Raw genomic sequence first — 27,715 nt, forward strand, 5'->3', positions numbered from 1 at the left:
GGCTATAATCAAGCAATGGTGTCTGCTCAGTCTTTACCAGGCTCTATTCCATAGAACTAAACTCGACTCGCTATGTGTGTGTTCAGGAATGACCAATGCACCCTGGATTACTTTGTTTTTTGACGGTGACCTTTTCAACCCATGGCTGATTTTCATAGTGAAAGCAAAACACTGTGCCTCACTGTGTATCTGCCTGTAGAACCTTCTTGATAAAAGGAGAAGTTCAGAGAAACTTCAGCCAGCTGGCAATCCAGTTTTAGAAACAAATAGACAAATAGCCTCCCACTATTTCCCTCGCCAGAAACATTGGAAAAGAAAAAAAACAGAGATAACTTGTTTAGGAAAAAATAACGAGGAGTCCTTGTGGCACCTTAGAGACTAACAAATTTATTTGGGCATAAGCTTTCATGGGTTAGAACCCACTATATCTGATTATATACAATGGAGGACCTATTTTCTTCCGTCTTTTCCTGAAAACTGTACACATGAACTTTTTCCTCCAGCAAGGAAAAAGTCACAGTCAGCAACTACTTATATTCAATTTGTGTTATGATAGATAGATAGATAGATAGATAGATAGATAGATAGATAGATAGATAGATAGAACAATGCACTGACTAGATCATGGTTTCAACCTGGTGGTTCTGTGGTCAGACTTGATAGCCATTTCAGTGTGAACTAAGAGTTTGCTATGATTCCATAAAAAGAGGCAGCCCAACAGATGGATAACTGATGGGCTATAAAGTAATCCCTAATTATAAAAGAATTTGGGATGGTTAGCATGCCTGGTTTTAAGGAAGCAACTTAAACAAACATCAGTCTGCCCCAATTCCAAGGAAGCATTTAATCCAAGTTTACACAACCCCCATTCTAAACACCTTTGTGACTCAACACCTGCTTTTAGCATACTTTTTTTTTTAAAATTAGATAAGACAATAGTATCTCGTTTTATTAGGGAGGAAGCAAGGTCTATTTGTTAGAGCAGGGGGAAGTGGGTCCAGAGACAGGGGCCTATTTTTGATATCACACTGTAGTAAGTCAGAAATAATTACTAAAATCAATGTAATCACACTGGTGTAAAATTGGTGTAACTGGGATCAGAATCAGGCTCCTGGTTTCTATTACTAACCCTGTGACAGATTCACTGTGGGTTAGATTGTCACAGCCCTTACTCTGCTGGGTAGGGGGATTGGGAGAAGCAAGTCCCCCCCCCCACACACACATTGGCTCACTTCTTCTTAGATTGGGACTGAGGAGGGGAGCAGGGGCTAGTCAGTTTATACTCCCCACTGAAAGCAAGTGAGCAGGGAAAGGGCAGAGTGTGGGAGGAATCCCAGCTCTGCTCCTGGGCCCCTGCCCCCTCCTTCAGCCATTGTTCAGGATAGCCAGCTGAGTGCATGGAGGGAGAAAACAGTTCCATGAAATGAAATGAACTCTCTAATTCGTCCCAAGGATAAACTGCACCTTTAAATCCCATTTCAGTCCCTGCTTTGTTCCTTGGAGCTCCCTTATCTAAGGCAAATAGTAAATTTACAATCCAGCCCTATGTGCTTATGGGCAAGTCTCACAACCTCTCGTGTAGGCTGGGATGAAGAGTCCTCTCCTACCCTGGCATTGGATGGAAGGTTCTATGTCAGTGCTAAGGTGTATTTAGGGGACAAATAATTCCTTAATCCGACAAAAATCCCAAATGAGCTCAATACAAGATTTGGCCCTTTGCTTCTATGTCATGAAAAAGTGCTTTATCCAACAATCTAACATAATTGAGCTATTGGGCTCTCAGCACTTCTGAATATTTAGGCATTTAAATAAGTGGCTTAATTTTCAGAAGCCTAATTTCAGGCAGCCATTCCCTAACATCTCCTCAGAGCTTTCATTGTCTCTGGAGATCAATGGCATCCAAGAATAGGTGGAGTAAAGCCAAGTCCAACAAACCAAAAGGTGACTCCTTTTCTAGGAATGCTCCTAAAAGCAATCAGAGACTATCATCCTTCCTCTAGCTTTTCCCTTGCGGGCCTCCTGTCTCTATTTGTTCCCACCTGGTTTGCTGGCACCAGCACAGACAAATGGAGGAGGCACACCATTTCCAAGAGTTACACCTAGAATTCAAAATGATCCCTTGCTACAAAATTCTCCCCCTCTTCTCTTCCTCAACCCAACCAAAAGGAAGGCAATATGCAGGTAAATCCATCACCTTCTTCAAATTGGGGAGCAGGAACTGTGTTGGGGGGGGGGGTCATACTCCATGCTATCCCTGGTTCTGAAGAAATCAGAGGAAGACAGGGCTGTTCCAGTTTTAATGACACTCAACAAGTCAATTAAGTCCCACAAGTTTAAAATGGAGACCACACAGTCTACCAGGGAGGTTTCCTAACATCAGTGGACTTGAAGGAGGCATTTTTCCAAATGGCCATTCTTCTCACAGATGGTACTTTAAATTTGCATATGGCACTCGGCACATGCAGTATGAAGCCCTTTTTTTGGCAGTACCACTGCTGCAGGTATTCACAAAGGGCCCAGTGGTAACAGTGGAAAAGGGTACATCAGAAAAGGGTAAATCTTTTTCAATGATGTTCTGTTAAAAGCCCCTTCCCTATAAAAGTCAGTCAGAAACCAACAGACAGTACACTGCCTTTAACAACATGGGTTTATAATAAAACTGGATAAAAGCTAACTCATCCTAACACAGACAACAGAACAGACAACAGAACAGGGGTTTGGCTGGACACCTCAACTCCACAGGGCATTCTTCTCCAAAGACAGGCAGGCATGGATTTTGGAGCAAAATGTACAAAATCCTTCATCATCTATACTCCTACGTGAAGGACTTAAGTCAACTAGGCATGTTCGTTTCATGCATATACCTACTCCCATGGGCAAAGTTTCACCTCGGGTGTCTCCAGTACTATCTTCTGAGCTTCCCTACTCACATTCATAATTTCAGCCCTTGCACTGTAAGACTTTCCTCCACAGTAAAACAAAAACAAAAAAACCAAGCGCAAAAAAACCTCAGATGGTGGCTACATCCAACAAGATTCACAGGTGGTATCCAGTTGGCAGAACTGTAGAGAGACACCATAATGACAAATACCCATTTGGAAGGATGGGGAGCTCACACTATTTAACACATGGTACAAGATCAGCGCTCACACATGAAATCTCACTATACCATAAATTATTTGGAAATGTGAGTAATTCACCTAGGCATTCAAGCACTCCTCCCTATCTTAAACCCAGACGCATACCTGAATTCACAGACAACACTACTAGCATGGAATATGTAAACACTCTAGGGGACACCTGGTCAAGCTTGTTACAAGCAAAAGGTACATCCTTCCTCAGGCGAACTGAGAAAGAAATTCTGTCAGTCCAAGCCATGCACATCAACAGAAAACTGAGTGCCACGGCAGATTGGCTCAACAGTAGAATCATGGACCAGGGGAGCTCTGGCTCTATCAGAGGGAGTTTGACCACATAGTCCAGACTTTTAGAAGAACAACATGGGATCTCTTTGTATACAGTTCCAATTCCAAAATGAATAATTTCTATGCCAGGAGGAGAGACTGTTGCGCCAGGAAAATCAACACCTTCTCCCAGATATGGCCAAAGGCTGTGCTAAATGCATTCTCTCCTTTTCCGATACTAACATACACCATCCAACAGGTTATAATGATTTTAGCTGCACTGCACTGGCTAGATGTCCTGGTTTTCAGACCTCATGGAGATGTCTGCAGTCCCTCCCCTACCACTACTCTACAGTCTCTAAACCCCCTACAATCCACTTTGGATCTACTATCTCAGGGCCATCTGGGCTACTGCAATCTGGCATCTCTGAAACTGACTGCCTGGTTACAGAGAGCTTAATTTAACTAAACAAGTATACGCCAATGACAGGATTTCATCCCTAAATTTCCACTGATTCTCGGTATACAATAATATGTAGAAGATTTGATTATTGGTGTGCCTGAAGAGGATACGCAGCAAGATCAGCTTTGGTCAAATTACTCCTAGAATTCTTACAAACAGGTCTATCTATGGGACTACAGTACCACACATACAGAACTCAAGTGTCAGTTATGTCCTGAATTCTGGCAGGGGTCATTCTCCCTTATCCCAAAATCCTCACATCCAAAAAAATCCTCAAAGCTACCGGCCTAATCAGATCTCTTCCTATTCAGTCTAGCTCCCTGGGATCTTTCCCTAGTATCGAATGCACTCTCGGGTATGCATTTTAATCCCCTGTCCGAAGCGTGTCTATATTTCCTGAAAAAAATCACTTTTTTTTTTAGGGGCCATAACATCCCCATGACCACATGAAGGGTCTCAGAGTTGGGATTCCTCTCTCATCTCCCTCTACATTTTATTTTCCACGACAGGGTGATACTAGGAGCCGACCCTTCATTCATCCCTAAGATAAATTAATTCTTCCAACACTCCCAGGAGATTTTGCTCTGCTCCTTTTGCCCACATCCAGTCCACCCTCCCCCCCCAAAAAAGAGCATGGCACACCTTAGACACCCAGAGAGCAATTACAATCTACATTAATGACAGGTTTCAGAGTAGCAGCCGTGTTAGTCTGTATTCGCAAAAAGAAAAGGAGTACTTGTGGCACCTTAGAGACTAACAAATTTATTAGAGCATAAGCTTTCGTGAGCTACAGCTCACTTCATCGGATGCATTTGGTGGAAAAAACAGAGGGGAGATTTATATACACACACAGAGAACATGAAACAATGGGTTTATCATCACTCTCCTTACAGTGTGTATGATAAACCCATTGTTTCATGTTCTCTGTGTGTGTGTGTGTGTGTAAATCTCCCCTCTGTTTTTTCCACCAAATGCATCCGATGAAGTGAGCTGTAGCTCACGAAAGCTTATGCTCTAATAAATTTGTTAGTCTCTAAGGTGCCACAAGTACTCCTTTTCAATCTACATTAAGAGAACAAAACCCTTCAGAAAAACACTCCACTTGGTTCACTCTAACATACCATGGGGTTAGGAGACAGAAAACTTCCAGATCCTCCACAGCAAGATCTATTACTTGGGAAATTTGTGACACAGAAAGCCCAGGGGAAAACTCCTCCATTCAAGATTGAAGCCCATCCTATGAGGGCAATAGCTGCTTCATTAGCCAACAGGTCCAATACACCATGTGAACAAGTGTCCAGAACATCTCTGCATACGCTCACCAAATTCTACAAGTTTGATAGATTTAAGCTGAGTGAAACAAACTACAGCTCTCTCTCAGTTCATGGGAGAGCAGGATACTGCTACAAAAATCCCATCCACCTTGTGGACCCATTCCCTACAGTGAGAATGAAAAAATTTGTCTTACTCACCTGAAGATCTCATTTTGGTAGGTGGATTGGTCCATAAATTCATCCAACTGCATATTTTTCATCTTCTTCTTACTGGAAGTTAATTTTCAACAGTGTTGCAATGTCTCTCCCCCCACCCTTTTAGGGAGAGCTGATGGAAAACAGGGTTCTTACATTTAATAAATGGCCTTTGGGCTCATCTCAATTGATATGCAAGTTTTTTCCCTTAGGATACACAGTTCTTCTTAGTAGTAGCAGACATGTGTGAACAACTTAGAATTAGGCAATGTTATCTGTTATTGTTAATATGTGTTGAAAGAGTATTTTATTCAGATATGACAGTTATTAGCTTTGAGACTCTCTGGAGGGGCTCCTCATGGAGAAAAGTTATCTGGAGACTCATCCCAGCCAATCAAAAACATCTGACTCTGCCTCGTAAAGTAGGGGAGACTGAAGAACTGATCACTACTGAATTTGTGGACTCATTCCTCTACCATAATAAAATTTTTTTCAGGTGAATGAGAAAGTTTCTCTATGTCTATTTCCTTTTTCCATTTTACTCCATCAGCCTGAAGCAGGGAGACTCAGCAGCCTGCTCCTTCATCCTTCTTACCCTTGGAGCATGAGGGAAAGGATCCACTATTGCTAATTAAATGTTAATGACAGGTGTAATTATCTTACTCTATTCCTCCTGTTCCCTGTAACCCTAACCTGTAAATGCTCATGCAAGGTTTTGGACTGACAAGCTCACAACCAAATTTCACCTGAAGTCAATAGCATTTTGGTTACAGGTCTGAAGTCTTCATTTGATTCACAGAGCAGACAGAGCATCTGCTATGGCAGTTTAAGATTTCCCAAAACTTCCTCCTGCTAATATGTCTCCCATCCGACTTCACAGTCTTATTTTCTTTCCAGTATGAAAACTAGATTTAGAGATGGAATGGCTATTCCTCTCTCATTTTCTTTACAGATACACCTAGAGTTCTCCTCAAGTGGCATTTATTTTTCATACAAGTCTTCCAGCAACCGAACCTGGAAATTCCTAAAACAGATTTGAAGAACTGCTTGTTAGAATAATTGCTTATACCTGTCAGCTCATTATTATGATCATGTTACAGAAAAAGGGCTCCAACGGCAGGATTTTATATCCTGTCGACCTTCCGAGAATTCCAGTGGTTTCACAACCTAAAGAGAACTTTTTAACAGCTGGAGATACCTCCGTTTAATTGGCCCTACCTCACATTCCAACATTTGCTTGCATTTCTTTGTACAGTAATCATTAATACATTATTCAGTTCAATATTAAAGCATATAAGTAATCTTTAGTTTATAACCAAGTGTACTATATTTTTTAAAAATACATCTCTACACACCCAGATAAAAACATTTTTCCCCTTCAGGGAATAAACTTTGTTATAAAAGAACATGGAAAAAATAACTCTGAGGCACCAATTAAAAAAAAAAAAAGCTTCTAAATGTGTATGGGTAATTTACACGTACTAACAGATGCACATGCAGATTGCAAAGAATGCCTGCAGAGAGAGGATGTGCATGTTAAAATCAGATCAAATCCTGTAAATTGTATGTTTGCAAACGATTGTATGCAGAGAACGGTGCAAGTACATTGTATATAATTTCTGCTGTATTGCACTTCATCTATCATTTTAATTTGATGACTGCAGTTAATTCACATATCTGCAAACAGATGACCATTTCATACTATCTTAACTGCTTTATCAGTGGTTATTTTCTGTGAATAGAGTAATCAAGTGATGCAGAGGTGTTCTCATTTTTCTTAAAGTATGAGATGTAAAATTGTTGTCTTGCACACTCGTACCATATATCTTCATTATATGTTATTAGAAAAAATATGGCTTCAGAAAGCAAAGAAAAATATGGCATTTCTCTTTGAGATTGAGAACTGGACACTTGTGGTTTATCTTTTCTATCATTCTCTTCCCAACAGAGAGTTGTGAGAAACCATGGGGGGGGGGGGGGCGTGGGGAGGGAGGGAGGGAGAGAGAGAGAGAGCTTATGCCCACACATGCAAGTTGTTCTATCTGGGCTGATGCCTGTAGCCTATGCAGAGTTCATTAATGGATGAGCTATACGCATGTTTAACTTTACTTTATTCACATGCTTAACTTTAATAGAATTTAAGCATGTGCCTGAAATCAATGGGACTTAAGTGGATACTTAAATGCTTTGCTGGACAGAGATGGACCGATGAATGTAGGCCATAATGTAATCCCTCCCTAATGCTGTAAGTCTATTTGCGAGCTTTGAAGCATTATTTTGTGAAACAGTCATATTTTTGTACTAACAGCACGTTGGACAGGGATATGATGTATATGATTTTTTTAAAATATTTTTTGTTAGCTTATAATGTTACCTACCAATCCATTATGTGCCATCGTACATCATTGTCAAAATTTCAGCAAAGAAAAAAAATCATTCCACAAGAGTAAAACATGATACATTCAATAAGCAGTATACTTGACCAAAAACACAAAGGTTGGAAATACCAATGGCAAGGAAAACTGAGTTATTTCAACCATATCGTTAAGCTGAATTGTCCCATCTCATTTATGTTGTTATTCAGGGTTGGCATGTTGTCAGCCTTTACCATGGTTTTTTCTTCCCTTGTTGAAAATGAATCTTCCTTTCAAAGAGCAGCTGTTCTAAATTATCACATTAAATTTTAACCTTACAGCAGACAAGAGTTGAACCCACAGATACATGACAGTGACACATTTTGCCCCTATGATGCTGGAAGTATTTGTACTTGTTTGTGTGTAAGCTTCATTTGTGTTTAAACACAAGACCTGTGTGTGGGTTTTTTTCCCTTGACACACCAGGTATACTGATTTACATGGCATATAATGTTGATAAGCACTTAGTGCAGAAACTACAAACAATGAATTCGTAATCACTCTGACTCCTCTAACAAGTGTGTTAAGACTAAATCATTTTGGATCAAGATTATGCCATTATGGACCAAATACTGTTCAATGCAATTTCAAAGTCAAGGAAAGTGAACCATTATGGATAAAATTTTGATTATCCAATTTGTAATGCAGACTAACAATCAATTCTGCAATTTTTCTTGCAGTCATAAACGTTCAATAAAGTCTGATATCAATTACTGGTTATTTAGATGTCTGCCCAACAGCCTGTTTGACAACATCCTGTACTTCAAGCTGAGGAGCAGCAGTCATATATATGATTCTCAACTACTCACACTCATCTTTCAAGATGGTTCTTACTTTAAGAGCATTTTCCTCAAATGTTACCAAAACTTACACTTCTCATTACAATTGCTCTCTATTAAAGTCTAGTACCAGCTGTCAGTTGTAATGCAAACCCCTATTAGCCTTTATAAGTTCCTCTCCGGAACTAATAAGGGATTGTCAAATAACTCTAAACACAGGCACAAGTGGTGAAGAAACTGCTGGGCAGGAAGCAGGAGAAGGGGACTGCAAAGTGTTCAATGAATTCAAACTGACACTACAATCTTTGTGTAACTATTAACTAAATCTTATACCTGAGTACCCGAAAGCTAGTGCAAGGTAGAAAGCAAGGGAGAAAAAAATCCCTCAAAACCAAAAAAACCCCCAACAACACTGAAAAAAAAATATCTTGTGAGAGCCAACAAAGAAGCAAAACCATTAAAATGAAAAGGCTGAGGAAATGCCAGCAAGGTCCCCTTAAGAGCCCTTATCATACATAGCTGAAAAACATTTGCAGCAAAAACTCAAAAGCAGATGCTTTGAGGATATCTTGTACAGTATCAAAATCAGAAACAAACTGCATGTTCACAAATAGGAACCAAATGGTCCTCAGATACCCCTTAATTTTCAAGCAGGGGCTGGGATGTTCTAATGTGTGTGCCTTCTATTGCTTAAAACGTTACATTACTGGAGATACATGTTACAGAGTGAACAGTGGCAGTTCACAGACATAGCAAATCACCTTCTGTGACCAATTTAAATTTGAGTTATATAAATGTACAGTACAATTTTCCTATTTTAAATTGCACTAGATGCACTTCTTAAAATATTGCCTTTTCTGTGTATACACAATTGTGTTTCCCACTAGCTTGAAGTGCACTCTGAAAATCCAACCCTGAGTATCAGAATTATAAAATATATAGACACTGCCCTTTTACACATAATTTTGGAGGGAAATATTAGAATTTAAAAATGTTCTAAGATAAGATTATGATTTGGTCTGTTAGTATCAAAAATGATTATGTAAATAAATAGAGGTAAATAAACACAGAATCTTTAGACATTTTTATCATAGCTGGCAGCAAATTTGTTCTGCATTTTTGAAAAGCATCATCTCAAGTAAATATACATGACTGCAACTATTCCATACTATTGACTAGAGTTAGTTATATAATACTGATTCAGTGAATTTCTCAATTTTTTTTTAATTAGAGAATTTTCTATTTTAGCTTTGCCCATCTACAGAACTGGTCTGATAATGTGACTAATATGTTGGCAAATATTAAATTAATTTTGCAATATTTGTAAATAAGTTACCTGATTTTTTAATTATTCATCTAGCTCTGCTTATGACATTCAAATCAGAGAGGATATGGTTACCATCGACTTTCAGGGAGAAGAGTTAGGCAAGTGCTGAGCACTTGGGAAAATCCTCCCTAGAGTTCTGTTCAGAACTTTTAGGATCTGAACTGGATGAGAACAGTGCATATTTCATAGCTATAAATAATAGTTATCTCTACATAATGTAATTTTAGATAGATAGCAAAAAAGCTTAGCAATCCTCCTTTAAAAATTTGGTTTTGGTGTTAAAAACAAGCAACTTTTTCAACTTAAAATGAACAACACTTCAAATTCCAGTTCCTAATAAATGTTTATATTGTAGGACCAGTGTTTGATTTTGTGGCTTTTCCAGATTTCTGTAAAGACACCATGTAAATGCTAACTTTTGATGTTACTGTTGCTACTATGTGATTGTGCAGTCCTAGTGTAACAACTTTTTAGTTTTTAATTAAGTACAATATGATCTTGTAGATAGGTGCATAACCGTAATTAGTAGTCTAACTTAGTGCCCCGATTGCATCTGCAATCTGTCAGATAGTTAGCCATTTCATGGGGAAACTACTGATCTTGGCAGCATATAGATCAATAAACCTTGCTCAGAAATACACACTACATGTCCCCGCTCCTGAGTGCTCACACTTGCACCATGTTAAATAACTCCTAATTGCTCCTTTCCCTCCCTTCATTCAAAAAATGTTTGTTGAAAGAAGGAATACAATTATTGGTAGATGAAAATTTATAATTAAGTATGCTGAGACCAAAATTGTTATTTATATTTAAACATATCTCTCTTCAATTTCTTTTTAATTCCTCACAGTGTATTAATATCATTTTTCATAACTATACCTCAGAAATACAGTATTAATTCCTCTGAAAGAGATCAACAAAAATGACATTGTTCAGATATATATAGGTAGGTTTGGCATTCTTTTCATATTTCCATGAATTGAGAGATATAAATCTAGTTTGAGACACTTGTACCATAGAGCTTAAGTGTTTGAATAATTTAGTGTTGGTAGAGAAATTGAGAAAGCATTTCTGCAATAATCATGTATGTTACACATAATTTACCTTCCCCCCAACTTCCCAGTAACATTTTACTCCTTTTACTTAAGTGGACTGTTCAGTTGAGTAAGAACTATCTGCATGAGGAAGGTTTACTGGATTCAGTCCTTCAAAGGTTTTTTTATATTTTGTTATATAACATTTGTCTGTCGGTTGTAGCTGAAGTTTTAAACTTTATCACACAGGAAATTGACAAGACAAAAAATAAAAATCATTTCATAAATGACTTTATACAACCTCTCAACAATTTGAATTTTGACAATGCAGAGCAAAACATTACAGTAAATCAGGATTACTCAAAAGTAGAAATCCACCATCTAAATTTTAAACTGCAGTTTATAATGCTAGCATGTAGAAGAACATGCACTTGTGTGCATAGAGAGCCACTCTCCTCAGGCCTATCAATTATTTTTGTTCTACCATTTGGAAACACAATGGGTGTTATGCTCTGAAGTGTCACCTGTTGAAAAAGTACTCAAGTGCATGTAAGTTCATTTTTACTCCCAAATGGGGACACAATTTCCCATTTATGTTGCAAATTTCCCTTGGGAGACTTCCAGATTATTACATAGGTAGTTGTCAGGCTAATTTTTCTAATATTTTACCTAAATTTCCTTTTTAATTGTTTTTCATCTCATTCTTCCTATTTATAAACCCTTGCACCTTTTGCAATTTACTTCATCTCCCTCCTTCATTTCTGGAGGAGTATAAACTTAGCATGGACCCCTGCACACATCCAGAGTATTAATTAGTCATGCTATAACACATTTTTATTATCCTCATTCATTTTTGTCCTTCTTTGGAGAGCATTAGTTTATCTAAATCTTTCTGGTTATGAGGTACCCATAACTGATCACAATATACCAAGATGAGATTCTCCAGAGTCATATAATGTCCACTGTATTACTAGAGAAGGACTATTTCTGTATTCTCTAATCATTCTGTATAAAAGATTCCAACTGGAGAAGACACCATCTTGGCTCTTACCAATGGAAGAGGAACTGCTTGATAATATGATATTTGGAACCAGTGACCAGGGCTTAATAAGTTCACAGATTGAAGCAGCAGGTGCAAAGTGTTTAATTGCATGGCAGGGCCGGCTCCAGACAACAGCTTTCCAAGCAGGTGCTTGGGGCGACATTCAGAATTGGGTGGCAATCCGTGTTCCCGGCGGCGGCAATTTGGCGGCAACTGCTTGGGACGGCAAAATTGGAAGAGCCACCCCTGATTGCAGGAGACCAAAATAGAGAAACAGAATACTTTTTGTGAGTAATTGTTAATAAGTGGACATATTAAAGTCCAGCCATGTAAAGGCAGATAGGAAATCCTAAAAGATATATAATTAAGACACAACTAAAAATTCCTCCATGTCACCAAGAAAAAAAAAACAGAAAAAATGTATTTGAATAATAGGGAAGTGAGTCAAAGTTTACAAAGACAGACATTCACCTATCTAGGTACTTATATGGCAACTATCACTATACGATAGGGGTGCCTTCATAAAAAAATAGGGTAAACCATTAGTTAAAGAAATACATATGGTCAATATGCAGGATAGAGAATTACCAAATGAATTTGCTGTACCACTGACAACTACTTTTGAAGAGTCATGGACAACTGAAGGTAAAAATTTTTAAAATATTAAATAAGTACAGCTTGATTAGTTGATGACTAAGTGTGGGGAAATGAGAACAGTCTACAATATTTAAAAGGTGCAAACACACAAATAAAGGAAAGGAGTTATAAAGCATACTGGAAAGGGGCATGACTAAGAGAATGGGGATGAAACTAAGAAAGAGAAATATCAAGATGACTAACAGGAAGAGTTTTCTAACAGAGACTTCTGTTAGTGTGTTGAAATAATACACAAGGGGAAGTGGTGGAAGCCACTCATCACTTGGGACATTTAAAACTAGCCCATGAAACATAAAAGCAAAATTACAATAGAGAACAGTCCTTTATTGGTAGGGGATGGACTAGGAGACATAACATCTAATTTCTAAGATATCCATAATGGTCTCTTGGGAAACTTGTGCACAAGTTCTTCACTCTAAAGAATTAAAAATTAAATGTCACTGCTTTGGAAGAATGGAGCTAGGTCATGTAATCCTTTCACACATCCATCTTCCATGTCCAGGGACTGACACCGGAAGTTCAAATCTGATTTACAGCTGAATTGGAACAAGGCAGGTGAAAATCCAGTTCTAAGCAAACATCAGAAAACTACCACAGAGTCCAACATAAAATTGGTAGTCTTTATTCAACCGAAGCCTAATTCTGTCATTGGGAAAGAGTGCTATAAGTCAAGTCCCCCAACACATGGAAAAGTTATGTGAAGAGAACAAAACCCAAACACATATTGCTGTCCACATTTATAACAAGCATCTCACTCAGTAAGAGGCTTCAGTAATGTTTATAGCATTCCAAGGCCCTAATCCTGCAAAGACTTACACACGGGTGTACTTTACATATCAAGTAGTTTCACTGACTTTAACTGGGACTAACCACAGTGCCCCAATTCAAACGTGGGTGTAAGACCTTTGCAGAATAAAAGCCTAAATCTTAACAGTTACCCTGAAATGGATTAAATAAGCCAAATTCCTCAACAGGACTAACTGTACATTTTCTAAAAGTGACTTTCCCTCACACATATTTAAACAAAAGTAGCTACATGAAAGAACAAAGAAAATATGAACAACAACAACATTTTGCTTTCCTGAAGTAAAATAAAGCCCTGATTATGCAATTGATAACATGTAGGCAGACAGTTATGCCCACATGAAGCCCCCTAATCTTGACTTAACAACATGGAAACAAACATGAAGCAATACTTTCAAATCACATTTGTAACAGCTAAGTCCAGAGCCTATGCCCAGAAAACTTACTCATTTCCTTGGCATGCAGTAGAAGCAAGGCTATCTTTAAAATGTATGTGAAAAATGGTGTGTGCTGCTTATTTGAATGCAAGATTGGGCCACAACATTTTTGCCAATATGAAGAGAAGTGCATGATGATTTCAAAACCAACTTTATGGACTCATCAGACCGCTTGATTTCATTACCAGTGACAATATTCTTCTAATGCAAGCTGACTGTATTTGAAAATCTGTTATGAAATCCTTATAAGGACCAATATTAGAGCAGAGATAAAATACAACAAAAATTGCTGGTGTGAAAGCAAATCAGAACTTCTGAAAGTGTTTCCACACAGGCTCAACTGGCAAAATCCCTTACATAATTAAATGTTTTAAAGCACTCTGAAGATAAGCAGTGCTATATTATTGCTTTTCCCTCTTCAGATTATATTAAATTAATTTCAAGTAGGGGAACTATATTATTTCCAATTCCCCATTCATTCAAGCCTAAGTTTGTAACCCCATTTTGTGTCTACTTCAAACACCACAATCCTGAATTTCTAGTCCTGTTGCCGACAAGCAAAAAAAGGGCAGAAGCAGCCAAACTGAGCCAAAGTGGTCAGTTAAAAAGTATGTGAAAAACTGAACTTCATTCCAAGCTTTCCGATTCCTGCTGCAGTACTGACGTCAACAGCGGTGAGGGGTTGGGTTACCAACTGCTTTGAGAGTGCCACTTAAATCACACCGGGGTGAAAATATTTGACAAATATGAGTCTAGATAAAAGTTGTCAGGGCAGCAGGACATTACATGCAAAGCCAGAACAAACCAGAATGTCCCGTCACTTTTGTGAATGGTCTAATCATACAAAGCCCATTTGATGAACATATGCAGTTGAACCCAAAAGAACAGGACAGAAGAACCTGATGCCAAGAAATGACTGCAGTGTTAGTGTCGGCTTTTGTGTTTTAAATTAACCGTCAAAATCTGCCCTAAAAAGCAGACACATAATGCTTGCTGACTTCAGTAGGAACAGCACATGCTCCATATGAGAACAGAATCTGATCTCAAGGGGAAAAAATATCTTTTTTTTACTGAATACTTCATCATTCGTTCAATTTTTTTCCCTGATACTTTCTGGAATGACTGTCTTTTCATGCCCCTATGTGGCTAATTCTAAACCAAGGGCTTTCATCATTTACAGGGATAAGGACTCTAATGTTATAGCAAGAGTATATATGGTGGTTAGAGTAATACCAATGTTTTCAGCAAACTTTTCAGGAATTTAAAAATGTGGCTATAGGAGGCCCAGAGATCATGGGTGCCTGAACAATAAAATTCCAGCTCCTATTGATGTTAGGGTCTAATAGAAGAATCTAATTTATGGGGTTTTTAAATTTGTCTATCGGTAATTAAAGGAAAAAATACATAAAAACTTCAGCTTCTTAAGCCACCCTTTCCAAGGAAACAAAGTTAATGTCCATCCAAAAAAACACACAATGTACACTTGGTCCCTACGGTCTCCCATCCTCCTCTCTCACATTCTGAGGGAAAGCTATTTTGTTAGAATGGGACTCAGAATTACATATCTTTGGTTGCGGAATCAGAGATGGGTGCTCCCAGCTCCCACCATTTCTCCAACTTATTGCACTAGCTGTTTGCTGGGATAATTGTAATACCCTTTTTTCTAAGAGCACATTCAAGAAGAATCATCATAACTGGCACTTTTGTTGGCACAGAGGCTAAGGGTTTAACAGAAAAACTTTTTCATAATGAAAATGAATTACAAAATGGCATTTCCCATAAAATTCTGAGTTTTGACTATCTCAAGTCCGTAGTGACCAAATTACCGACCAAGGCACCAAGAGACTAAAAGATAGAGCCAAGTATCTGAGTAAAAAGCAAAACATAAAATCATAATTTCATTGAGACAGCTGAGCAAATGTTGAAAGCAATTTGCAAATGAATCTAGATTCAAATGCTTCAGTAACTTGGTTTTGACCAATACCAAGCCCCAGTATATTCCATTGCTAGGAGTTTTCACTTAACCAAGTTTCACTGATACGTTTCAGAAAATACTTTTGAGTCAAAAGTTTGAGGATCCATGGAACTGTAATTGGAATCTGCAAACATTAGTATTCCCTTTGCAAGCGTTTGCAAACACAACCAATTTGGAACCAGAATCAATACCATGTATTTTACCTGACGGTCACAACTAACCAACACAACTCAAGTATCAAATATTAAACACAGAGGTCTGCAAGCAGTCAAGCCAGAATTAAAATATTTCAAATACTTTGACACAAGATATACATTTGAAGAAATTGTAATGGGCTGATAGAAAGTCTGTGAGAGGGAAGCAAGGCTAGATTTGCTGAATTCAATATTAGCTGTGTATTATTTACTCAACCCTAATAAATACACATGGTTAAATAACATTATTTACACAAATGAAACAAGAACTACTTTAATGAGCAATTTTGTGATCTAATAAATCTCTCATTAGCTTCTAAAAAATTAACATAAGCCAATATATGGAACATAGACAGATGGTGAAACCCTTGTTAATAACTGAACGGTGAACATGAAGTGCATTGTTACCTTGGCATTCATAGCCTCTTTCTTCATAGCCGGCATTACACAAACACTTTCCTATGGGCACTAGCCATTCGCCCTCTGTACTGCAATACATCTTGGGTGGGTCTTCCTCCTTTGAGTGATTGACACAAGAACCTTGCACTTCCACTAATGACTGAGAGTCCATAGGTACTGTATCTGGAAACATGGCCAGGTTTTTTATAGTGAAAGGGCACTTCTTGAAGTACACTCTCACTGATACTAAGGCAACACATGCACCCACATCTTGAAAAGCCAGGTAAAAACCTTTCCTGCTGACAGGTCCCACCTCACGAACTTCTGTATTGAGCTTGAGAATTCGATCCCCAAGATCCATTTGAGTGAAGCTCTCATCAGCTGCAATGGTGTCAATCTTTGTAAACTGATGTTCTCTGAACTTGACCAAATGGTCATCATCAGACTCCATATAATATAGATTGAAGGTCTCTTGCAAGTGCCCAGAACTAGAGGAATGCTATTACAGTCCCTCAAGGTAAACTTGAGCTCCACGTAGATTTTCTGAGCTGAATTGCGTGGAATCCAGTTTGTTCTCAGCCAGTTGTTCTGACTGTGATCCATAACATTGCATACCTGGTAAGTTCTGATTGGTGTATAATGTTCATCAACTCCACTAATCTCTTCCCACTGAAAAAAAAGAAAAGAAAGTATACTGATTATATCAACAGCAATAGTAATTGCATTTAGAGCTTCACATTATGAGCAAATAACAAAATGAAGGGTCTGATCCCACTTTAGAAAATGGCCCTGCTTTACCTAGACATTTGATGGGAAAACCTTGTCAAACGCACACTTCTTATTCCCATGAATACATTAAGCTTACATAGCATTAAGTAGTCAACATTTATCAAGTTACCACAAAGTTTACAAGGAAATTGATAGTTATTTCCCTGTACTTAGAAGTGGCATCTGTTAAATGCTGATTTTTTAAATGAAAGAGACAAGGTGAGTGAGGTAAAAAAATATTGGATCAACTTCTGTTGTGAGAGAGAGAAGCTTTCAAGCTACACAGGGCTCTTCTTCAGGTCTGGGAAAGATAATGTGAGTGTCACTGCTAAATACAAGGTGGAAGAGATTGCTAAGGAGTTGAAGTACAAAGAAAACGGTACAGAGTTTAGGCATAGAAGTTTCTGGTTATCAGGGAATAGGGTACAGATTATCAAGGGGTGTGAAATTCGGTTTAGGAGCGGCTGGCATAAGGAATACATAATCTGCAATCTCCCCGAGATAAAAGTTTAACGGGTCAAAGGACAGATGAGCTATGAGGGTATGTTGTCCATATAATGGCTATGCTCAGGTGTGGAGTATAATGAGTGGATACGATGATGAGGATGGATCTGCCCTCCTTTGGTGGGATTTAATGTTCAGTGAGTTTATGGTTCCAGTTCATATGGTCCAATGGAAAAAGTCTCTCATAGTTGATGCATGTCGTCGTACCGGCTCACACCTCCTGGTACTGTTGGTGGCCGGTGATGTGTTCAATGTAGATGTCCCTGGACCATCGGATGGTGTCCGAGACCATGAGGCGCCACATGAGCCATGCGTAGCATCGACCAATCCCACAGGTCTGCAGCACACGCTCATTGCAGGGATCCCAAGCACCCAGGGCTCCATCTGCACCTCGTAGCCCTTCGCTCTCGGGTGTCGGCCAAGGGACGTTTTTCCAGCTTACGAGCTCGGGATTCGCAGAAGGCTGGGGTCCTGTTCTCAAAGGAGACCATGATGTCGACGAGGATGATCTTTTTCTGGGCCTCGTCGGTGACTACCACGTCAGGTCGCAACTGGCTGTCAGTAGTGGGGATGGCGCAGTTCACAGTGACCTTCCCCAGGCGCAGTGCGATGCCTTTCACTAGGCTGTTCTGGATGGCGTTGTGGCTCAGCTGCCAGGCTCTGGAGAGGGGCTTGCAGCTGCACAGGATGTAGGGCAGGGTCTCGTTGGAGTAGCTGCACTTCCTCCAATGCTTGTCTTGGTTCCCGTGGTGGATGGCTCCGTTGAGTGGGACGCAGTTGTGCCAGGCGCGGTGGATGAACTGCCAGTTGGTGAAACAGGTGAGGCCACCCCCCGGCGAGAAAGTGGTTGCTAGCATCCGATTTGCTGGTCAGTTCGAAGGCTTTACTCTGGTCTGGTTTACGCTTCAGGGTTTCCATGTACAGCGAGTGGATGGCCGCCTTCAGGGTCCTCTCCAGCATGCCCGTGTCCTCGGGGTGACGATAGTGTTGTCATCAGATCTGATCTGTGGCACCAGGACTCCCAGCTCCTGGTGCTCCTCGCGCCACTCCCAGCAGCAGCCGATGCACTTCCCCAGGAGACATGTGGCATTGCAAGCGTGGGACCACAGTGAAGCGATGTCGCCACTGTCCCATCTGAATTCGCCATCGAGGGAACCTCTCAGGAAGCTGTCGATGTCTTGGTTGGAGGGGGCTCTGCCGATTTGCTTTTTTGTTGCATCATGGAGGGCGTTTGCTGCGATGTTCCTTACCATGGCATCAGGAGACATCAGCAGGCAGAAGGCATTGGTGATCACCGCGATGTCACATAGGTCACCCATGCAGGGGACATTGGCACCGCCATGCCTATGGGCGATATAGACCAGCTCGTTGCTGGCTCTCTGGGGAAGGAACAGCCATTTCTTCACCAGCTGCCGGATGATCTTGTCTGTCTTGTTGAGGGGTATCTTTGCCTCGGCGGATCCCCTTAGGACGAATGAGATGTGGGGGATCAGGAAGGTGTTCAGGGCGTTTATCTTCTGCCACGGTGCTGGCAGGGAGGCGTCGATCTTGGCGGCATCCTGCAAGATCTCCTGGATGGTGTCTTCGGGTGTCTGCCAGACACAGAAACCCATCGGCGTGCCGAGGTGCCAGTACACCTGCCCCTCTGCCAGGGGGATGATGGGCTCACCCTGGATCTGGAACCCAGTCATCTGCACTAAGTCCCTTTGGCTGTTGTCGATGTGGAGAGATGCGCACTTCTTTTCATTGAAGTGGAGCCCCATCCAATCGGCAGCTTGACTGGTGGCATCTAGCATACGTTGGAGGTTCTCTGGGTTGTCTGCGGTCAGGACCAAGTCATCCGCGTAAGCCAGGACGCTCACCGTCTCACCGTGGAGGTTGAAACCATCTGTGCCATTGGAGATTGCTCACAGCAATGGCTCCATGGCGAGGTTAAAGATGATGGGGCTGAGGGGACAGCCCTGCTTAACTCTGCTCTGGATCGAGATCTCGGCGGACTCCCCTTCAACTGAGCGAATGGTGGTGCTGCATCCCTCGTACACCTCTCGGATCACACGGAGAAAGTTCTCTAGCATCCCAAACTCCTGGAGCATGGCAAAGATGGGTCCATGCCCCACCACCACAAAGGCATTAGTCAGGTCGAGCCACGCTACCGTGCACTGCCTCCGCACCCTTGTGGCCGTTTCGATGGTGGTTTGGAGGACAAAGGTGTGTTCATAGCAGCCCTCGCAGGACATAAAGCCTTTCTGGGTGGAACTGATGGCTCCCCCACTCACCGACCACTCCATGATCCTTGATGCCAGGCAGCTGGCATAGAGCTTGTACATCATGGAGCAGAGGGAGATGGGCCTCCAGTTGCTGGGGTCATCCCGCTCACCCTTCTTGTACACCAGTACCATCATGGCCTTCTTCCAGGAGCTGGGAGTCCAGCAGAATCACTGGCACTGGTTGAAGAGCATGGTGAGGACCAGGCAGCCGGGATCTCGCTTTTTCAGGAGGCTGTAGGGGATGCCATCTTTCCCAGGAGCTGTGTTTTTTGTTTTTGAGAGTCTGGCCATCATTTCCTTGGGCGTATAGTCAATTTCCAGGATACCTGCTTCGTCGACACGGGGCAGAGGGCGGAGGCTCTCTGCCCGCTGTGTGTCATTCTGGGCTATGCAGTTGAATACATCCTTGAAGTAGCTATAGAGACACTCAGATGGGATCTTGCAATAGGGCGAGGGCCTGTCCAGGATCTCCCTCATGACTTTGGGGAGGTTTGCCTGGTACAGCTTTTGGATCCTTGAAGCCATTGCTGGATCGTAGCGGTGGCTGGCGTTTCTACTTCTGGCCCTTGGTGGTGGTGTTGAGGTTTGGAGCAGGCATTCTGTGGGCAGACGGGGCGTTCTCCTGGTTGGAACTTCTCCTGGGAGCAGTTTCCGCAGACAATTCTTGGGTGAGCCTGTCTACGAGGAGGTCACGTACACATTGCAAGAGACCATTCAAGGTGAAGTCAGCAATTAACACCTCTGCAGTCATAGGATAAAGGAGGGTTAGTGGGCTACAGATTGCTCTAAGGAGACATAAAAATAGCATCTTGATTGAGTCCATGATTTTTAGTGTCTAGCAAAGTGATGAATTTAAGCTCCCCAGCCATCTTTTGAAGGTGTTGTGGAGGTTTCCTTTGAGGACTGAGGAGTCAGATATGGAGTGATTGTTTTATGAGAAGTGTTTGCCCACTGGTGTTTTTGTCTTTTATAATTTTTCTGTGAGAGTTCATTCAAGAGTATAGTAATGGACTGCCTTCATCCACACAGTTGTTATTGGGGCATTGATGCACCAGATGTTAAATGGTAACCAGTGATGTTTTTTTAAGGCTGATCATTGTGTATATCGTCATACTTAGATACTCTAAACAGTTGAAAAAGTCCCTTACAAGGTTTAAACAGACATCTCAAGAGAAATTCATGGTCTGTCATTGGCTGCTGTTGGAATTCAATTAGTTCATAATTAAATTTTAGGACTTTAACAGTTTCTTTAGATGCCTCTCACTAGAAAGCAACCTACTTCAGAGATTTCTGTTTATTTCACTTGGTCTCATGACCCAGACCACTTTAGCTTTGCAACCACAATTATTAAAAAACACAACAAAACCTATTAGCTTACCTTTCATAGCATCCTGATTACTCAGGTCCTCCCAGTGCTAGTTAGGATTTTACACACACTCATCACAATGGTATTTTATAAATATGGTTCCATCTTACAAATATTTGTGGATATTTTATCTAGCAAATTTATGTATTTTTCCTGTTTGCAAAATATTCATGAACAAGTCCCAATGTCTGCCCCCATAATGTTAAACACAAATATTTGCAAGTTACTTTACAGAGAAAAAAAATTATTTGGGGGGTGCTCACTTTAAGTATTCTCCATTAGGCCAGGTCTCCACTACAAACTTACATCAGTAGAAGTACGTCGCTCGGGGGTTTGAGAAATCCATCCCTCTGAGCGACACAGTTATTCCAACCTAACCTCTGGTGTAGACATCGCTATGTCAATTGGAGGGTTTATCCCGTCAACAAAGCTATCGCTTCTCTTGGAGGTGGATTAGCTCTCTCATCTTGGAGTTGTATCTTCACTGGAGCACTACAGTGGTGCAGCTGCACAGTGCAGGTCTCCCACTGCAGCATTTTAAGTGTAGACCTGCCCTAAGTCACTCAGTATGTGTGACTGGACTCTTAAATACCCCTGTATTTTTTCTGCTCCCTGAATGGATGACTATAACAATTTTTTAAATGAACAAAAGCAAATGGTGAGCAGCTCTTATTGGTATATTAACACTGTTGTTTGCAAATGACTAAGAACACTGCATTCCACCAAAACGTTAAGCAAACAAGAATTTGGACATGCAAATGTTCACAAGTATTGAATAATAAGGGGTATATACAGGACTGAACTTTGCAGATATTTGTTTGAATTCTTCAGCATTGCTAACCATCTTTTTGTTTCAATACAGGACAAGCTCTAGGACATCAACACCAACATCAGGCTGCTGCCAGGCAGCATGCACTTTATGCATTATTACAGTCACCATGGATAGGCTCTTGACTGCTAGCAATTTCAGAATATCCATCAACTGAAGAATGGAGCCTGACTTATGTGAAAGACTCAGATGAGTGAAGTTGTGGAATAGCCTTCCAAGGGAAGCAGTGAGGGCAAAAGACCTATCTGGCTTCAAGATTAAACTCGATAAGTTTATGGAGGAGATGGTATGATGGGATAAAGATCAATTAATTGCCAAAATCATGTTAACTATTCATGGTAAATAGGCCCAATGGCCTGTGGTAGGATTTTAGATGGGGTGGGATCTGAGTTAGTACAGAGAATTCTTTCCTGGGTATCTGGCTGGTGAATCTTGCCCACATGCTCAGGGTTCAGCTGATCGCCGTATTTGGGGTCGGGAAGGAATTTTCCGCCAGGGCAGATTGGAAGAGGCCCTGGGAGTTTTTCGCCTTCCTCTGTAGCATGGGGCACGGGTCACTTGCTGGAGGAGTCTCTGCACCTTGAAGTCTTTAAACCATGATTTGAGGACTTCAATAGCTCAGACATAGGTGAGAGGTTTATCGCAGGAGTAGGTGGGTGAGATTCTGTGGCCTGCATTGTGCAGGAGGTCAGACTAGATGATCATAATGGTCCCTTCTGACCTTAATATCTATGAGTCTATGAGACTAACATTTTAAAATTAAAACAAAACAGAAAACCGACAGACAAAATACACCCAACCTTGAGACTTATAAAATACCTGTTACAACTCCCAAACCTATTCTTATAGTTTTAAAGGGACTATATGTACACACGGGAATACAACCAGTGGTGACCTGGAGCCGGTTTGCACCGGTTCACGCAAACCGGTTGTTAAATTTTGAAGCAGTTTTAGAACTGGTTGTTAACCCACTTCCCTGCAGGGGGCGCTGAGGCTTTGATGGGCTCCAGCCGGGAAGTGATGTAATTCGTCCTCCGGCCACCAGGGGCGCTGCGCTGTGGGAGCCATGTGGGCTGCCGCCTGGCCCTGGGCACGAGCCCTGTTGCTGCTGCTGCTGCTCCCGCTCCCCAGCCCTGGGGCTCCTGATGCTGCCTGGTGGTTCCCAGCTGCTCTGCTGGGCCTGGGCTGTGTCCTGCTGCTTTCCGTGTGAGTACCCACCACCCTGCCTGCAGCCAGCCCCCGTCTCCAGCCACCCCCGGCCCTGCCCACAGCCAGCCCCTGCCACACCCCTTGCCCTGCCCACAGCCAACCCGTCTCCAGCCAGCCCTACACCCCCCTGCCCTGCCTGCAGCCAGCCCCTACCTCCAGTCAGCCCCTACCCTGTCTCCAGCCAGCCCCACACCCCCTTGCCTCCAGTCAACCCCACACCCTCTTGTCTCCAGCCAGCTCTGCACCCCCTGCCCTGCCCACAGCCAGCTCCGCACACCCTGCCGCTAGCTAGCCCTGCCCCACGTCCCGTCTAAAGCTGGTCCCACATCCACTGGTGCCCTGCAGTTCCCAGGGCAGTAACCCTGCACACCTGCTTCAATGAGGGGGGCAGGGAGCAGCTGGGACCCACACATGTGCACATCCTAGGATGACCAGACAGCAAGTGTCAAACATCAGGACGGGGGTGGGGGGTAATCAGAGCCTTTATGAGAAAAAGACCCAAATCGGGACTGACCCTATAACATCAGGACATCTGGTCACCCTAGCACACCCCCAGGGAGTGGCAGGGACCCACACATGTGAAAAGGAGCTCATTTCTAGTTCAGGTCCATCTTTTTAAAAAAGAATTTTAGGCAGGGTTAACATACATCCGTATTTCCTGACTAAAAAGGTCAGGCTTTTTGGTTCTTAAATCACCATCCGGGAGGAATTTTTAAATTTTAAAAATTCCTCCCGGGAAAATACAGACGTATGTTGGTACAAAAAAATACATACTGGGACACATCCCTTAAATCAGGACTTTTTATAGGGAACCGGTTGTTAAGATTTTGGCAGCTCATCACTGAATACAACTGTTGTCATACTGAAGTCTGGCTGTTTTTAGCTGTTACAGAAATTCACCTCACACATCACTGTCTCTCTTAGAGATACACACAACACACAACTATGAAATGTAGGGTTTTCAGAACAAATAAGGTCAATTATTGAAATCTCTCAAGATTAAATTAAATAGGATAATAAATAACAGTTACTAATCTCTATAGTAACTGAAGTTCTTTGAGATGTGTGGTCCCTATCTATATTCTTCTCTGGCATTATCATGTACTCCACACGCCTGAGACAGGGTAATTTTTGCTAGCAGCACCCATTGGTCCACTACTGCACTCTTCCTCTGCTTGTGCTCTGGACCAAGGGCATAAGGAGCAGTGCAGAGCAACTATCTCTCCAGTTCCTTCTCTGCCACGAATCATGAGTGAAGGATTGAGACAGAGGAGAAGGAGTGCAGGAAGTGGAATACAGGTAGGGAGAACACATCTGAAAGAACTCTAGTTACTGTACAAGATAAGTAACTTCTTTTTCTTCAAGTGATGGTTCCTGTGTATATTCCACTATGGGTGACTGACAAGCAGTACCTACTAAGTAGGAGGATGTGATGCCCTATATGGCTGTGAGGTGGATCGCAGCTCTCATGAGTCCAGTCAAAAAAAATTTCTTGACAGGAGGCTGGGAAGGAGGAGTGTTGTGTTTCTCTGCACCTCTACCACTTTTGTGGCAGTTCTATCCCCTTTGGTGGTAGAAAGCTTGTGGTACTTGTGAGGCTGCCTATGACACTTCTTCTTCTATGTCTCCATATATATCCCCAAGGAGCAGAGGGTCACCCTTGAGTCTTTAATTCAGTCTTTTCACTAAATAAGCTATTTTCATCAAATCCTCCACAGGGGATTGAACTTCCCTGGGGAAGCCTGAGGAATAAAGTCAGGATTTGCCCAGCATAACAATGCAATCAGCATTGATCTTGAGGCTGTCATCCCCTATAGGGATGTTCTAGCCACCAATTTACCCTCCTTGATAAGGGCTTGAAATTGTTCTCTGTCCTCTGAAGTCAACTTGCCTCTGAATTCTGAAATCTTACTGCAGTTCACAAAATCATACTTTTACAGCAAGGCCTAGTAATTGCCTATTTGATGTAAATACCTTCCTTCTGAGGTGGTCCAAATTTTTGGCCTCTTCTTCATCTGAGAGGGTGGACTTTGGGAACTGTTGTCCACTCCTTTCAGTGGCATCTTGAACCACCAAAAAAAGTGTGGGGCAGGATGAGTGAACAAAAACTCTGCTCCCTTGGTTGTACCAATTCAGGATATTGCATGGACAGCTCCCATGGTGCTCATTAAGACCAGTGAGAAAGATCCAGCATTGGTTAAAGTGCTCTCGAAGAGATAGGTTACCAATAGTCCAAAGGGGGGTACCCCATCTTATAAAGTCAAAGTAGGTCCCAGAAGATTATGGATCCCCTACCTGGATTCCCATCTCTGAGTGGAGATGATATTGGTCCCTCCCAATGTCAGATTCACCCAAAGAGGAAAATGTAGGTTCCATTTGTAATGGTGGTGCCATCAGGACCATTGTGATGCAGGACTGGCAGAAGGGGGATTGACTTCTGTTGTAGCGTTCATGGATCAATGGTGTCAGCATCTCCCTTGTAAGGACCAGATCTGATAGGAGGGGAGATTCTGGATCCTGACGGATGACATCTATCCCCACTCAGAGAGAGAGACCGCAAGCGGAAGCATGCCAGCACTTGGAAGCTGATGTCTGCTTCTGCAAGCATGATGCTGCATGTGGTTCTTGGTGCTTTTACTTTGTCACTACTGATGTTTGTCCTGGCCTTGACTCCTGTCTCTCCGTGCGCAGTTCCAAAGGTTCCGCGCCTGTCGATGGTGCCAATATAGAAGGCACTCAATTTTTGGAGCCTGCAGATCAGTAATAGTGATCCTTATGGACTCTGATCCCCCCAGAACTGGGCACAGAGTCACTTTGATTTAGAAGGTGCTGGTGAAAAAGTCCTCCACTTAGAGGTAGATCTGGAGGGGGATTTCTCTTTAGGATTTTGAGAGGGCTTTCTACCCTTATGGTGAGCCTGGGAGTCTCTGGCTCTACCCTTGCTCGCCCCTGTATCAGAAGTGGTAGTGGCTCGTGGCTCACGCCTCAGTACCTCTATCCAGTGTACGGGGGTGGGAGGGAGGTCTGCCCAACCCAGATCAGACTGGGCCTCAGGGCACTCTTGCCTGAGATGTCCCCTAAGTCTGAACTCCTCTGCTTGCCAGGTTCAGCTGGGAAAAGAGCAGGAGATACTACAGTTAGTGGACGTATGAGCTTCTCTGGGGCAGTATAGGCAGCTCTAATAGTTGTTGCTAAACCAGGAAGGACCATGGGCAGGAGATTCAGCTTTTGAAGCAAGAAAAGGTGTCCCATACCAGGGAGTGTGCAGAGGAGAGGAAGCTTGGGAAGGAGGGGTTCCCAAAACCTTTAGCTAAACTAACAACAAATATTTATATTTACAATATTTACGGATTAGGAAGTTGAAGGACCAGTCTGTGGACACTGGAGGGTTCCATTTCAGACCATTACCTGGTAGAGGTAGAAAGGAACTGGAGAGACAGGCAGTCAGCACCACCTCTGATACCCTCAGTCTGGAGCACAAGGAGAGGAAGGGCAAAGGTGGAGACCAATGGACATTGTTAGCAAAAAAGTCTTCTAAACTCAGGTGCATGGAGAGCATAAATAACCACAGTGGAATTCACACAGGGACCAGCACTTGCAAACAACAGGTATTTTATCTGGAAATTTAAATAATTCATCAATGATTTACAACTGATTTATTTACCATTGTCTGCATCAATATATACATTAATATACTTACACTTCCTATGATAGATACAAACAAAAAATAGGAACTCTATTTGCAGAATTAGAATTGCTCAATAAAAGATGCAATTTTCTTGCAGTAATTTCATTGCAGTTTCCCGAACCCTAACCCAACAACTTTCTAAGCTGCCAGATTTACACAAGCACTTGAATGTAGACGTATTAATTGTATGATAAAGCAAATAGCACCATCTTCTCCACATAGACAACTTCAAAAAAGCAATTGTCACTTCATTAATTTGTAATGAAGACCAAATTGCATGTAAATGATTGCAGATTGCCATTTCAGTCCAATTGCTCCAACAGGAAAGCTCCAAATACTGAGGCACTTCTGAATAAGAGCCCAATCCTGCTTCTGTTGAAGTTAACAGGAACCTTGCCATTGACTTCAATAGATACATGATTGGGCACAAACAAGCTGTGTTATGAGCCCCTAAATTACACTCTTCATGCAAGAGAGCAAGGTGGGTGAGGTAATATTTTTTATTGGTCCAACACCTGTGGGTGAAAAGGACACGCTTTTGAACTCTTTGAACTCCATAGAACTCTTCTTCAGTTCCGTGCAGCTCGGATGTCTTGTCTCTTTTCACCAACAAAAGCTGGTCCAACAAAAGGTATTACCCACCCACTCTGTCTCACTTATATCCTGGGACCAAAATGGCTACAACT

At 41.9% G+C, this 27,715-nt stretch overlaps 1 protein-coding gene across 1 annotated transcript in view; it reads right to left on the reverse strand.

Moving 5' to 3' along the window:
* The window catches only part of EPHA3 (EPH receptor A3), a 686,746-nt gene that overhangs the window by 191,347 nt on the left and 467,684 nt on the right, over positions 1-27,715 (reverse strand). The window contains 2 exon segments of the mRNA XM_043510261.1: positions 16,408-16,872; positions 16,875-17,067. Coding sequence (XP_043366196.1) covers positions 16,408-16,872; positions 16,875-17,067 — 658 coding nt within the window.

Source organism: Dermochelys coriacea, chromosome 1 (genome assembly GCF_009764565.3).
Source record: "Dermochelys coriacea isolate rDerCor1 chromosome 1, rDerCor1.pri.v4, whole genome shotgun sequence".
Lineage (NCBI taxonomy): Eukaryota > Metazoa > Chordata > Testudines > Dermochelyidae > Dermochelys > Dermochelys coriacea.